A 13,989-nucleotide genomic window follows, 5' to 3' on the forward strand; every position below is an offset into this window, starting at 1 on the left:
GCGGTGTATGACTACTTATCCCGTTTTCTCATACTACTGCCAACTATGGATATTATCCTTATTTTAATTTTCTTTTTTTTTAAAACGTTTTATTAGGGGCTCATACAACTCTTATCACAATCCATACATATACATACATCAACTGTATAAAGTACATCTGTACATTCTTAGCCCTAATCATTTTCTTTTCTTTTTTTTTTCCCTTTTCTTTTTTTACATTTTATTAGGGACTCATACAACTCTTATCACAATCCATACATATACATACATCAATTGTATAAAGCACATCCATACATTCCCTGCCCCAATCATTCTCAAAGCATTTGCTCTCCACTTAAGCCCTTTGCATCAGGTCCTCTTTTTTTTTCCCCTCCCTCCCCGCTGCCCCCTCCCTCATGTGCCCTTGGTAATTTATACATATTTTGTCTTATCTTGCCCTATCCGGAGTCTCCCTTCCCCCCCTTCTCTGCCGTCCCTCTCCCAGGGAGGAGGTCACATGTGGATCCTTGTAATCAGTTCCCCCTTTCCAACCCACTCACCCTCCACTCTCCCAACATCGCCCCTCACACCCTTGGTCCTGAAGGTATCATCCACCCTGGATTCCCTGTGCCTCTAGCCCTCATATGTACCAGTGTACAGCCTCTGTCCTATCCAGGCCTGCAAGGTAGAATTCGGATCATGGTAGTTGGGGAGAGGAAGCATCCAGGATCTGGGGGAAAGCTGTGTTCTTCCTTGGTACTACCTCGCACCCTGACTGACCCATCTCCTCTCCTAAACCCCTCTATGAGAGGACACTTGGGCCGACACTTGGGCCTTGGGTCTCCACTCTGCACTTCCCCCTTCATTCAATACACACACACACACACACACACACACACACACACACACATACATATATTCTTTTTTTTTTGCATGATGCCTTATACCTGACTGGTGTGCTTCTTCCATGTGGGCTTTTTTGCTTCTGAGCTAGATGGCTGCTTGTTCACTTTCAAGCCTTTAGGACCCCAGACACTATCTCTTTTGATAGCCAGGCACCATCCGCTTTCTTCGCCACATTTGATTATGCACCCATTTGTCTTCAGCGATCCTATCATGGAGGTGTGCAGCCAATGATATGATTTTTTTGTTCTTTGATGCCTGATAACTGATCCCTTTGGGACCACTCGATCACCCAGGCTGGTGTGTTCTACCATGTGGGCTTTGTTGCTTCTGAGCTAGATGGCCGTTTGTTTATCTTCAAGCCTTTAAGACCTCAGTCACTATCTCTTTTGATAGCCGGGCACCATCAGCTTTCTTCACCACATTTACTTGTTCACCCACTTTGGCTTCAGCAGTTGTGTCGGGAAAGTAAGCATCATAGAGTGCCAATTTAATAAACGAAAGCATTCATGCATTGAGGGAGTGCTTGAGTAGAGGCCCAAGGTCCTTCAGCCACCTTAATATTAAACCTATAAATGTAGACACTTAGGTCTATTTCCCTATCCTCATATATATGTTTGCATGTACATGTCTTTGTCTAGACCTCCATAAATGCCCCTTGACTCCCAGCTCCTTCCTCCCTCTCCCTTGACTTTCCTCCTGCCCCACTACCATGCTCCGTCCCCACCTGGGCTACAGCTATATCTCTTCGCTACGCAACCTTACCCTTGATCGTTCCCCATCAGGCCTGCCACTCCCCCCTCGCTACCAGTTTGGGTCCCATGTTGTTCCCTTGTGCCTGTGTTTATTAACACCACTTCCTTACCCTCCTCCCCCCCCCCCTGGAACTGTCTGTCCCATTGTTTTTCATCCAGCCTGACCTATTCAGACAGACCTGTGGAGACACTAACATGCACGAAAACAAGACAGAGGTAAACAAAGCAACAGTATACAACCAGACAACAAAACAACAAAAACAAACCACTGACAAAGAACAAAACAAAACACTTCACAAAAGAAAGGCTTGTAGTTCGTTCAAGGATCGTTTGCTGGCCCTTAGGAGCGTTTTCCAGTCCAGTCTGTTGGGGCACCACACCCTGGCCCAAAGTCCACTTTCAGCATTCCCTGGGGACCTTGCCACTCCATTCCCTTGCTGTTCCACTGCACTCCCCCAGTGCCTTGCCTCGGTGTGGTGGGATCAGGTCAGGTACAATTCCCACACTGTGTCTCCGGTGCTGTCCCCTGTATTGCCCTTAGTCACTGAGGGGCATCATGTCTCATAGTAGGGCCAGACATGTTGTTCTCTCTGTGGACTGGCTGCTCTACTCAGGAACATCATCCTCACGGCTTGGTGGGCCAGGCTGTGTTCCACTGTCTCCTCCTGCCCCTTCATCTGCTCCCGTGTGCTCTGATCAGATATGTCCATCTCCCGGAGCTGCAGAATCAATGTCATCCTTCGAAACAAATTCTTTTTGGGGGTATTTTAATTTTCTTAGATACAACTCTAGGGATTTAATTTTTTTGTGTACTTTATGCCATTTTAGGAATCCATAGTGTTCTAGGTTTATTTTTATTCAAGGTGTAAACCAGGAGGTAAACATTTTCTCATGTCATGGCTCTGGGATTTGTGGATTCCTAAGGGTAGAGGGTAGGGTAGCTTCTGTGTAATAAGAATTATTTATTTGTAATTATTTTCAATAATTAAAGGAACATGGCCTATATCTATTAGAATAATACTGAAGTTTCTTCTTAAAAGATTAATCATCTTTAAATTAATAACAAGCACAATCTTGAATACCTGCTACTTGTGTAGCTAATGCACGAGATGTTCTTCATGACTTGTCATAATCAATGTGACTTATAGTGATTTACCACATCTTTATTTTACAGATGAGGAAACTGAGGTTCAGAAAGATACAGTAACCTACAATGACAGTGCTATTGATAAGTTGTAGATCTGGGATTTGAACATAGTTTTACTTGTACTAAATTGATTGTGAAGGAAGGCCTAAATACACCAAACTTGCCATTATTTATTTCCTGTTGAGTATATGGGTATAGAAATTTTTTTTCTCGCAGTGTTAGGAGGAGAATATTATATAAAATTCAAAAATGAGTTAGTGTTATTAAATTTTCTCTAGTGGATACTTTATATGATAGAGTTTTGTATAAAGAATGATACCCTACAAAATGGACATGCCTCTCTGTAAATTGTAATCCTTCAGTTTTCTCTTAAAGGTTGACCATTTCGAAACACGCCTATTGCATGACTGTACGTGTAAACTAAGCAAATAGCAAAGCATTTATAAAGTGCGGGTGCTACTCAGGGCCATTTGTAAACGACAACTCTCGCTAGCTCTAATCATGGAGTATTTGTTTCCATTGCCACTGAGTTAGATAGCAGTTAATCATTTAATGATGGGGCAGTTTTGTTTGTTTACCTATCGATAGGACTGAGGATTTAAAAGAAAGGAATCCCTTGCTCTCAAGAGCTCATCAGCCAACCCGAATATCAGCCAAGGCACCTAATTTTACCACAAAACTGCATTAAACATGTGCTGAAAAACTCAGCTTATACACGTGTATGCAGTATTTTCTAAAATGGAAGGCAGATCCACAAATGAGAAGATACAGACCACTGTCATTAATTGCTAACCATGAAAAGAAATGCTCCCAGGTGGAACCACGAGGCCAACCCTTTCTATTTGTTGTACAGAAAAAGGTGCATTTGAAAGAATCACTGCATCTACAATGAAAGATGCAAAACAGAAAATTCCAAAAACAAATGCAGGAGTGTAGATCAGATAGAAAATACCTGACTGTAGAAATGGTTGAAAACCTTTCCAGACAAAGTGACATTGAAAATGACTCTAAAAGGCAACACGTATTTTGTAGTTCTAGAACAGAGAAGGAGAATTGTGTGCCTTGGGATTAGCATATCCCAAAGCATAGAGGTTCTAGAAGACTATGTTACTCTTGGCGTGGACAAAATAATTTGGTCATGGCTGGAGCTCATGTGAAGTTCATGTGTAGGAACTGGTAAGAGAAAAGCTATGAAAGAAGATTGTTATCTAATTTGGAAAGGTTATTGTATTATGCTAAGGTGTTTAACCTGGAAGTCGCCAACAAGTGAACGATAGGATTCTGTCACGGTGTTGAAAGGATCATCCTTGGTCATGTGGAGGGGCGCTTGAGGGACGAAAGCTAGGAGAGAGCAAGGCTCGTCAGTCGATCATTGCAGGGGACCAGGCCAAAGACCAGAGTCTTAGATAAAGCAGTGGCTGTGCATAAAAATGAGAAGACATTGAGGAGTCGAACTGATGTTGAAAGAGCAATGTGGGACGAGAAGCTCTGGATTGAAGTTCCAGCTTTAGCAGCTTACTAGCTTGGCGTTGTTTTTGTTAAATGCCTTATAGTCCATTTCAGTTTAGACTAGCCCAGTGTGACAAGAGTCAAAGCACCCTAGGGGTTGCCACTAGATAATCCTAGCCACATTACCTACTCTGAGCTTCATTCTGCCATCTGCCAAAGGTAAGTAGTAATAATCCCTGCTTACTAGGGCTGATGTGAAAGTAACTGAAACAAGCCATTTGCAAGTGCTAGGGCACTTAAAAGCTGTAAGCAATTGTTAGGGTTTAGGAGGAAGGGAAGGAAAGAAATGTGGATGGCACTGCCCTGCAGTCTCTGGCAGGCTGAGGGAACAGGCAGCGGCGGTGGCGGGCCCGACAGAGGAGAGCTAGTTGGATTTTAGATGGACTGAGTTTGGGCTGTATTGAAGACATCAGGGGACACTTGAAAACAGATCTGAGACAAGTGATCTTTAGAGAGATTTGGAACTGTAGCTAAGAGGAAGATTTCCTGAGAACCCCAAATGGACAATCTTATCTTCTTTGTCTCCCTGCCAGTGTCCCGCACGTCTCTCAGATTCAGAGAATGAAGAGCCTTCTCAAGGCAAGATGCTACAGACACATCGCTCGGCATTTGTCTCCAAGAACAACTCCTACTCCTTAGCATTCCTAGCAGGGTAAGAGACTGATTCAGAATTCAATTTATGTTCCTTCATTTTGACATAGAGACCAAAATTAATTGGGGAGCAAGTGGTGTTTGTTATAGCTATATTAGGGATGGAAGGGGAGAAGAGGTGGGAATTGATTTTCAAATGTGGGATGGGAAGGCTGATATGAATCCTTAAATTTTAGTAAAAATATACACAACAAAATAAAAAACAGTTCATCAGTTTCTGCACAGACAGATCATGTCATCAGTTATTTTCCTCACATTCTTACATGCTACTCTTACCATTTCACCACTACTAACTGTTACCCTCTCTTTTCCTTCAAAGCAGCCCTGGTGGGCGGGGTCTTGTGTTGGCCGACTGCGAACTGAGAGGCTGGTGGGCAGAGCCAGTGAGCTACCTTGCCACCCTTTGGGAGAATGATGAGGCAGTGGTAATGTGGACAGCCCCAGAAACCCTAAAGGACAGTTAGTTCTTCTCTGTCTTATAGGGTGGACATGACTGAGCGTTAGTGTGACGGCAGTGGGTTTGGGGTATGCCCCTTACAGTTCCCACCTGTGCTTCAGAGCTGTTGTTGTCAACTTGATCATTTTTTAAAGTGCAACATGTTCAGAGCTCTCTATTAAATGGTGGCTTTATTTTCAGATGACTTCATGAGATGATTTGGTTCAAAGTTTAAAGGTTGTTTCAGGACAGTAGGATCAGGAGTCCCCTGGTCTCAATGGGTCTAGTGAGTCTGGTTTCCATACAGATGTGATGTTCTGTTCCACGTGGGTCCTCTTTTTCATCAGGTTCCATCTGTTGAATCCTTGATCAAAATGTTCCATAATGGTAACAGGCACTAACCATTTCTTCTAGCTTCATGGCAAAGAAGTACTAGTACATTAAGGCAGTTACACCTGTTGTCCATTTCTTTTTCCAATTTCTGGGTCTCCTTCCTCTACCAATATTTTGTCTTTAAAAAACAAAAAGCTTTTATTGACAAATACTTTGGGTACAATACAATTCAGTGGTTTAAATATATTAAAAAGATGGTACAGTCATCACCATAGTCAATTTTTTATCATTTTTGTATCCATTGTTATTAACTCCCCATGACTTCTTAATCCCGCTTTTCATGACCCTCCAAACTAAACCAAAATCAAAATCTCCTCCATCAAATTGATGCCGACTCAGAGCATCCCTATCAGGACAGTGGAGAACTGCTCTTCTGCCCCCTTTGGGTTTCCAAGAGGAACTATTTACAGGAGTAGAAAGCTCTGTCTTTCTTCTGAGGAGCAGCTGGTGCTTTTGAATTGCCAACCTTTTGGAAACCACTATACCACCAGGGCTCCTTGTCGGGCACTGTTGTTTTAGTGACTGTGATCTGTTATTTTACTGTGCCCTGGATTCCATGTAAAGGAAGCCATACAAAAAAATTTAAAAAGCCATTAGTGACAACAAAATAAAACATAAACTTCAATCCAAAAGAAAATTAAAAAAAAAAGCACACTAGAACAAATTAAAAATGGTTCAAGAGGGGAAACAAATGGTAAAATGTTAAATTTTAAACCAAGTATATCTTCACTCATCTATTTTCCAATGCATTCTGTCTGAGGACAAAACTTCACATATCTGGTCGATGGTCCAAAGGAATTCAGTGGAGACTTAGTCCACATGGGAATTCTGCAATCACCTGCTCATTCTTCCAGCGTAGCAAGGACTGTTCGAGGAGAATTTAATTGGGAAGCCTTACCTTATCATTTTTACAGCTCCTGCCTCTTCAGACTTCTTTTTGTTTACCAAACTCAAAGAACATTGAAAAGGAATACCATCCAAATCCCTCAAGAATGCCAAAACTGCTTTCATCAATATTTTGTAAATCAGAGTACAGAGTTCTTTTTTTTTAAATCATATATTTGGGAGCTCTTACAGATGTCGTAACAATTCATAATTCAATTAGGTCAAGCATAATTGTACAATTGTTGCCGCCATCAGTTTCAAAACATTTTCTTCTTGAACTTGATATTGGTAAGGGTTAGATAGATGGAACTGCCACCTTCAGTAGTGTATAGAGCTAAATGGAGGATGTGTCAAAAAATAGCTTCACATTTTAAGACTTCCCTTTTAATTATAAGGGAGGTCTGGTAGCATAGTGTTATTATTTGACTGCTAATCACAAGGTCAACAGTTCAAAACCACCACCCTCCATTAGGGAGAAAAATGGAGTATTCTGCTCCTATAAAGAGTTGTAGTCTCAGAAACTCACAGAGGTTCTGTCCTATCATACAGGGTTGCTATGACTTTGCATCAACTGGATGGCAGTGAATTTGTTTTAAGACTTTTACTAGTCAGAATTGACTTGGCAATGGGCTTTGGTTTACTAATCACCAGCGAATAGGTACCTCACAATTTAAGAAATTTATAAATTGTAACCCCTTTGGCCCTGCGGGTTAGGCATTGGGCTGCTAACTACAAGGTTGATCGTTCAAAACCCACTGGATGCTCCTTGAAAGAAAGATGAGACTGTGCTCCCATAAAGGTTTATCATCTCAGAAACCTTGTATTATAGGGTATGAGTCATAGAGTCAACCTGAACAGTTGCTGTGGTTTTGTTTATGATGTAGCTTTTATTCTTTTAAAAAATACATTCTTTTCGAGCAGTCTGATTTTCCATTTACTTCTGAGAGTAAAATTCACTCAAGCTCCCTTTCCTGTCAATGCCTTGTTTTCTCTGGGTATTGGCACCTTCTTCCTGAAGGCCCTTCCCAGAATATTTCTTTACTCATTTGACATTAGCTTAATTGCTAATGTATGGTAGCCATTTAGGTTTGATTGACATAATCAGGTCTCAGCAAGTAAAGTGTAAGCCCGTGTCCTTTCCATTTATAATATATTGTTTTATGAGTTGGGGGCTGCCAGCCCCCACCACTAATCGAACGATAGACACAATTGTACGGTTGAGTATATAAATATATTAAAGTCATCGAGAGCATGAGAGCTAGAAGAGAGAGTCAAATAATGGAGTCAGACACATTTCATAGTAGCATGCTCACCTCAGCCCCGCTTGGTGTCCATGTGGAGAGAGGGGGAAGGGAAGGAGGGCAAGGGAACAAGGGAGAGGAGAAGAGGAGCCGAGCAAGTGAGCTGAGATCTCTATTGCTTACCCAGGCCTGTATACCTTTTGGGGGCTTGCAAGCCCACTGATTACCGGTAATGACATATGACACAGGAAGGGGATGCACTATAGGTTATACAGCAATGAGACAGGGTGGTCTAGGGACATACATGCAATAGGAAGAGGAGGGTTGGGGGTGTACATGTGACAAGATGGGTGGATCCTAGATTTAGGATGGCAGCTTAACTTTGACCTGTTCTCTGGATCTCCATAGGAACCATTATCAGTAGGGTGTGAACTCCACCTAAGGGGACCAAATAGATGACTGCAGGCCTGTCCATTGTCCTTAACCGCAGGGAGCGGGCTGACTCCCTGGTGACTATCTTCAGGGAGGATATCTGTAAGCATCTGAACTCCCCCCACAGTGTATGAGCTTGAAAGGCCCTTCACAGTTAAAGACTTGTCTGCTGCTCATTGTACATAGGTAGAATTTCTCTCCTGCATCTTCCTGCCACTTTCATAAGAAGACAAGGCGTTAAAAAAGGGTCACATTGAATTGGCTCATGATTGACAAGAAGCTAATGTGAGAGTCCCTGGGTGGGTTAATTGCTTAATACATTTGGCTGCTAACCAGGAAATGAGAAGTTCAAGCCCCAGAAGAGGAAGAGCTGGTGGTCTCCTTGGGCAGAACCTGTGGAGAACAGTTCTTCTCTGACACCAGCAGGGTCTCTAGGAGTCAGCATTGACTTGATTGCAATTGAATGGAAACTAATAAATGTTACTCTGTGTAGTATGTGATTAATATGTCATGCTTTGAAATGACTTGGAAAAATTCTAATATGATACTAAGGGAAAATTATGCCAATTAGTTGGAATAGAAATTGAATACATGGGTTACTTAGCACATGTTCTAGTTTCTATCCTGATAAGGAGGCAGATTTATAAGCCATTACGTAGAAATGCCTACCAAGAAATTTAGAAAAATGTCTAAAGAGCAAAATGGAAGACTGGTTAAAAAAAAAAGAAAAGGAGGGGTGGATGGGCGCAGGAGGCTGGTGTCACACATTTGTTCTGTGTGGCTCTGGAATAGGTGTCACATAGCTTCTTATGTCACTCATTCCCTTAGCCCGTATCACTGAACCACGGCACTGCAAATTTACAGGAAATATTTAATAGCTGAGAAATGTAAAAGAAGAAGAAATGATTTTGGACATATCAACATAAACAAACCACCAAACTCACTGCCATCAAGTCCTGACCTCCTCATAGTGGCCCCACAGGACAAAGTTGACGTGCCCCAGTGAATCGCCCAAGGGGTCAGCTCTAGACAGGTGTGGGAGCCCCCCTTTCTCCTTCCCAGTGGCTGGCGGTTTCTCACTGCCGACCTTGCTGCCACCAGGCCCCAGGTTCTGTTTTTTGCCAAATATTCAAGGCTCTAGATTGAGTTCAATTATCAAAACAGTTATTACAACAGGTAATTGTATTTAGTTGCTAGGACATTTTTAGGAAATACTTTGCTGATGTCATGGAAACCTTAAAGTGGAAAATGTATTATGGTCATAGTGTGGTTTGCATGTCTTTTGTCAATATGCTTTTTTTCTTAGAAAAGATTAAGTTTCTGTTCCAAAGTATATTTAGGAAAACAATATAAAATTGTTTGTGCTGACAATGAGCTGTAGCATTTGGCTCTGTTAAAACCGAGTTAGCATTTTTTGAGTTTTTATGTTTAAATATTTTGGGTTTTTTTTTCTGTTAATAACAACAAAAAACTAGGTTTCATTGCAAGTTCTTTTCTTAAGAGCGTTCTTATGTAATGTTAAAGTTTTTCATCTGTGTGTGAGTCCAATGACCCTGCTGTGTGTTTAACCTCATCTATTTTATAGACCTTTTTCAAGCACAGAGGCATGGAGGAAGGGTGAGTAGGCACAGCTGCTAGAATGACTGAGTCTTGTCAGCATTTGAGCTCACAGTGATACCTTGGTTGAGAGGCTCCAAGCTTGAACTTTCCGCTACTTGAGCAGCAAAGTTTAAAAAAATAAATCTGTTCACTGTTTATAACTTTGCTTGATAATCGAACCAAAACTCCTATTTGAGAAAACCTGTACAGGCCAAGAGTGGGCCACGCATTGCATCCAGCCACAGACACAAAAGCCGATGCTTCAGTCTAAGCCCCGCTCTCACTCAGACAACATTTAGTGCTTGTGTTAGTGCGTTCAGGCATTCATCATTGTGTGTGTGTGTGTGTGTACGCTTTATTTGTGTAAAATAAATTTGCATTTAAAAGATCATGGAGATACCAACAGTAAAACTCATAAGAAAACTGAGAACCATGAAACCATGATAGAGTTAAAGAAAGAAATCATTAGGAAATTTGAACTAGGTCACCTCTTGTCTGATTTGGTGACTGAATATAACATGGCTAAGTTGACATTATCAACATTTTTTTAAAAAATGGGATTAAAGCAGCTAATATAGCAAAAGATGTGATATTATTTCTCATGAAACTAAACCTAGAGTATGGAAGAGGTTGAAAAATTACTGTTAATTTGGATAAATCAGAAATAGTGTCATTGTGATAGCATATACCAGAAGGCTAAAAGCCTCCATAGTTATTTCAAGTCTTGGAAAAAAGAATTTATAAGTGTAATTTTGGGCCACAGAACCAATTACTTGGTCTTCATTTATTTTGTATGGGAAACATGAGGGGTTACAAAACAACCTTATAATCTTTTTTACAAAGCAACCTTATAATTTTCAAAGTACTCTCCATTACCCTAAATCCATTTGTCAAAATCTATAATTCCATTCTTGGAAACATTTTTCAAACTCATCTGTTTGGATGGCTGACAGCACCTCCCTTGGTTTTTCTCTTCACATCTTCTACATCATCAAATCACTGTCCTTTCATGTCCCTCTTCATTAATGGAAACAAAAAGAAGTTGCATGGAACGAGGTCAGGAGAGTCAGGTACGTGGGGCAAGAGAGGCATCTTTTTCATTTAAAAGAATAATGTAATTACTATCAGTACAGAACTTTCACCTGAAGTCAGTGATGCCTAGCAAGACTTCTGGCACATGATATAGCTCATGTGAATGTTGTTGCAACTGCTGCTGCTTTTGCCAAAAACTGGTGTCCTGAGATAGCTGCATGAGCAGGTGCATTGTTGTGGAGGCAGAAACAGTCCCCTGCCTGCACACAAACCAGGTCTTTTTGGCACACACTATTAGGCAATCTTTTCAGAACTTCTGAATAGAAAGCTTGATTAACGCACTGACCTGGTGGAATGAGCTCCAAATACCCTACACTCCTCCTCACTTCACATCCGTTTTTGGTGACTTTTCGGGGTTTGGACATGAATTTGGAACAAATTGAGTTTGACAGCTCAACCGAGATACCACTGTATTATCATTTGGAAAATTAATAGTAAAGACAACTTCATAGCAATATTACTGGAGTACTCTATAGCTCGTTGAGAACGAAACTTCTTACAAGTAGGTTGATAAATAGTTCTAATTCAATCAAAAAATACTTGCTAACTGAAAAAAATTAAAACATGCATGGGCTATAGTATTGTAAATTTAAACTTTTATTTTCAATACCAGAAATAATGTCTTTCATTCTAACTTTCTTTCCTTTCTGTCCCCACCTCTCTCTCTCTCTCTCCCTCCCTCCCTTTTCTCTCTCTCTCTCTCTCTTTCTCTCTCTCTCCATTCTCCAATCCATCCAAAGCACAGGTCACCCAGTTTTTAACAGAAAACCTGCTGGAAAAATTCTTCTCTCCTTTCTTCCTCCCTTTCTTTTTCCTTTTTCTGAGATCTACACACCCAGTTTCAGTTTTCTTTGCTTTGGCTATTGTGGTGTTCAGGACAAAGTTTTTGACTGAATCATCATGAGTTTTCAACATTATAATTAAAAATAAATAAGTTTTGTTACTCACTTCTTACAGATTTTTAAATTCAGTCATTAAAGGCATAATATTGCGTGTCTTTACTATAAACCACTTCTAATTTTTCTTGGAAATAGTGTATTACAAAAGATATATGATCTTTTTCATTTAAAAGAATGATGTAATTACTATAAGTACAGAACTTTTACCTGAAGTCAGTGATGCCTAGCAAGACTTCTGGCGCATGATACAGCTCAAGTGAATGTTGCTGCAACTGCTGCTGCTGTATTGTTAGCCTCTCTCAGAGCATGAGTTCTGTAACTCTGAAAGGACTTGTACAGGGTGGGGAGATGAAACCCAAAGGGGGAGCCTGGTTTACCAGAATAGTCTGGGCAAGCCACGGTGCCTTGGCTTTTAGTTGACTGCTCTTCTCACTCTATCCTTTGTCCCCGGTGATCTCCTCATAGAGCCATGTGTTGCTTTTGCCCATCTTTCCCACTAAGTTACTAAATCCTTGAAGGCAGGAACAACATTTTGTTCACTATTATTTTGACAGTACTTAGGACAGCATCGGCTCAATGATTACCATGAAAATGATTTAAGAAGCAGTCTTGGGACAGATGTTGTGGTTGTTGTTAGATGTCATCAAGTTGGTTCCAACCCATGGTGACCCTATACGCTGTAGAATGAAACACTGCCAATCCCACACCATCCTCACAATTGTTTCTGTGCTGAGGTCATTGCTGCAACCACAGTGGGTGGACTAGGCAGGTTTTTCAGAATTGTCAACCTCAGAGCATAGGGCCGCTGGGGAGGAGCAGACTGGCTGCGCTTAAGGGATGTAGGGGTCATGAAACCACAGTAATCTAAGACTTTGTATCATAAATTTGCTTTTGGTCTTCTAAGACATTAGCAATAGCTTATTATGATTTTAAAGTAGATTTCCTAAAAGAAAGATTTCTGTCCCACTGTGTAGAAATTAAGCCATGGGTCTGTTGTTCTATTTTGTAATGTCCACATACGTTAAACCTGCGTCTATGGTGTAGAGAGGGGCACACCAGAAGAGCTCCGATGTGGCTGTGCTTAGAGTGTGTGTATGTGGGGGAGAGAGAGAGAGAGAGAGAGACAAAGACTGACTCACAGACTCAGCAGTAGTAAATGCCTACTATTGAAGTGTTAAAATATACAGACTTGGTCTTTAAAGTGAAATACAGCAACTTTTAGGCAACAGAAACCAGACGGACATTGTAAGTGATGCAGTGTTGGCGGAATAACTCTATTATTGCTTAAAGCAGCCAAAATCAGAGCTGTGGGGAAGCTAGCCTGGGAGGTAGTAGCAGAGAGACCTTTAGGAAAATCAGTATACTTCCTCCTGCTTGTTTATGTCTTGTGCAGCTTTGTATACCCTGCCCACTTGTTAGAGATCTTACCGGATCCTTTCTTGAGCACTTTTTCGCCTCTAAAATCGAGCGTCTAGCGGGGGTTTAAAGCGGTGTTTCGGAGGGTTGAGGAGTTGCCGGGGCATGTAGAGAAAGAGGTGTGGTCAGATAGGAAGTTCTTTAAAAATCTAAAGTGTGTGTGTGGGAAATAGTAAAACAGGGACCACAGGGAGAGGAGACTGATGGCACAAGGAGGTCTTGTTTGTTGGCTTCCTGTTGTGTTCTGTACGATTTTCTGTATCTGAAATCCAGGACAGGTAGCTCTATGGAGACAGTGACTGGGCTGATCATTGTCTAGGGCCGTGACGGGAGCGTGGGGTGGGAATGAGGAGCTAACAGCAGTGACGACGAGAAGAAAGCGTTCTGAAAGCCATGGTGGTAGTGATGGCACAGATCTTTATGTGATTAAACAATTGAGTTATATGATAGGTGGAGTATGTGTGTGAAAGCAACACCCCCAAAACCACAAGATTTTGTAATAACCTGAGGCAGGACATCTGCCGGGTAGAAGGGGAGAGGGCAAAAGGGAGGTCAAGGGAATAACAAGTCAGATGGTTATGAACTTGGTTGTTAATGGAAATATTTTGGTATAAGTAATAGAATATGGTTGGAAGAAGAAGATCGCTTACAG

General features: G+C 41.3%; 1 protein-coding gene across 1 annotated transcript in view; it reads left to right on the forward strand.

The window, feature by feature from the left end:
• Positions 1–13,989, forward strand: part of RNF169 (ring finger protein 169) — a 104,043-nt gene that overhangs the window by 73,837 nt on the left and 16,217 nt on the right. Inside the window, exon 4 of the mRNA XM_075546277.1 lies at positions 4,827–4,945. Coding sequence (XP_075402392.1) covers positions 4,827–4,945 — 119 coding nt within the window. The remainder of the gene's footprint in view (positions 1–4,826; positions 4,946–13,989) is intronic.

The sequence above is a fragment of the Tenrec ecaudatus genome, chromosome 4 (assembly GCF_050624435.1).
Source record: "Tenrec ecaudatus isolate mTenEca1 chromosome 4, mTenEca1.hap1, whole genome shotgun sequence".
Lineage (NCBI taxonomy): Eukaryota > Metazoa > Chordata > Mammalia > Afrosoricida > Tenrecidae > Tenrec > Tenrec ecaudatus.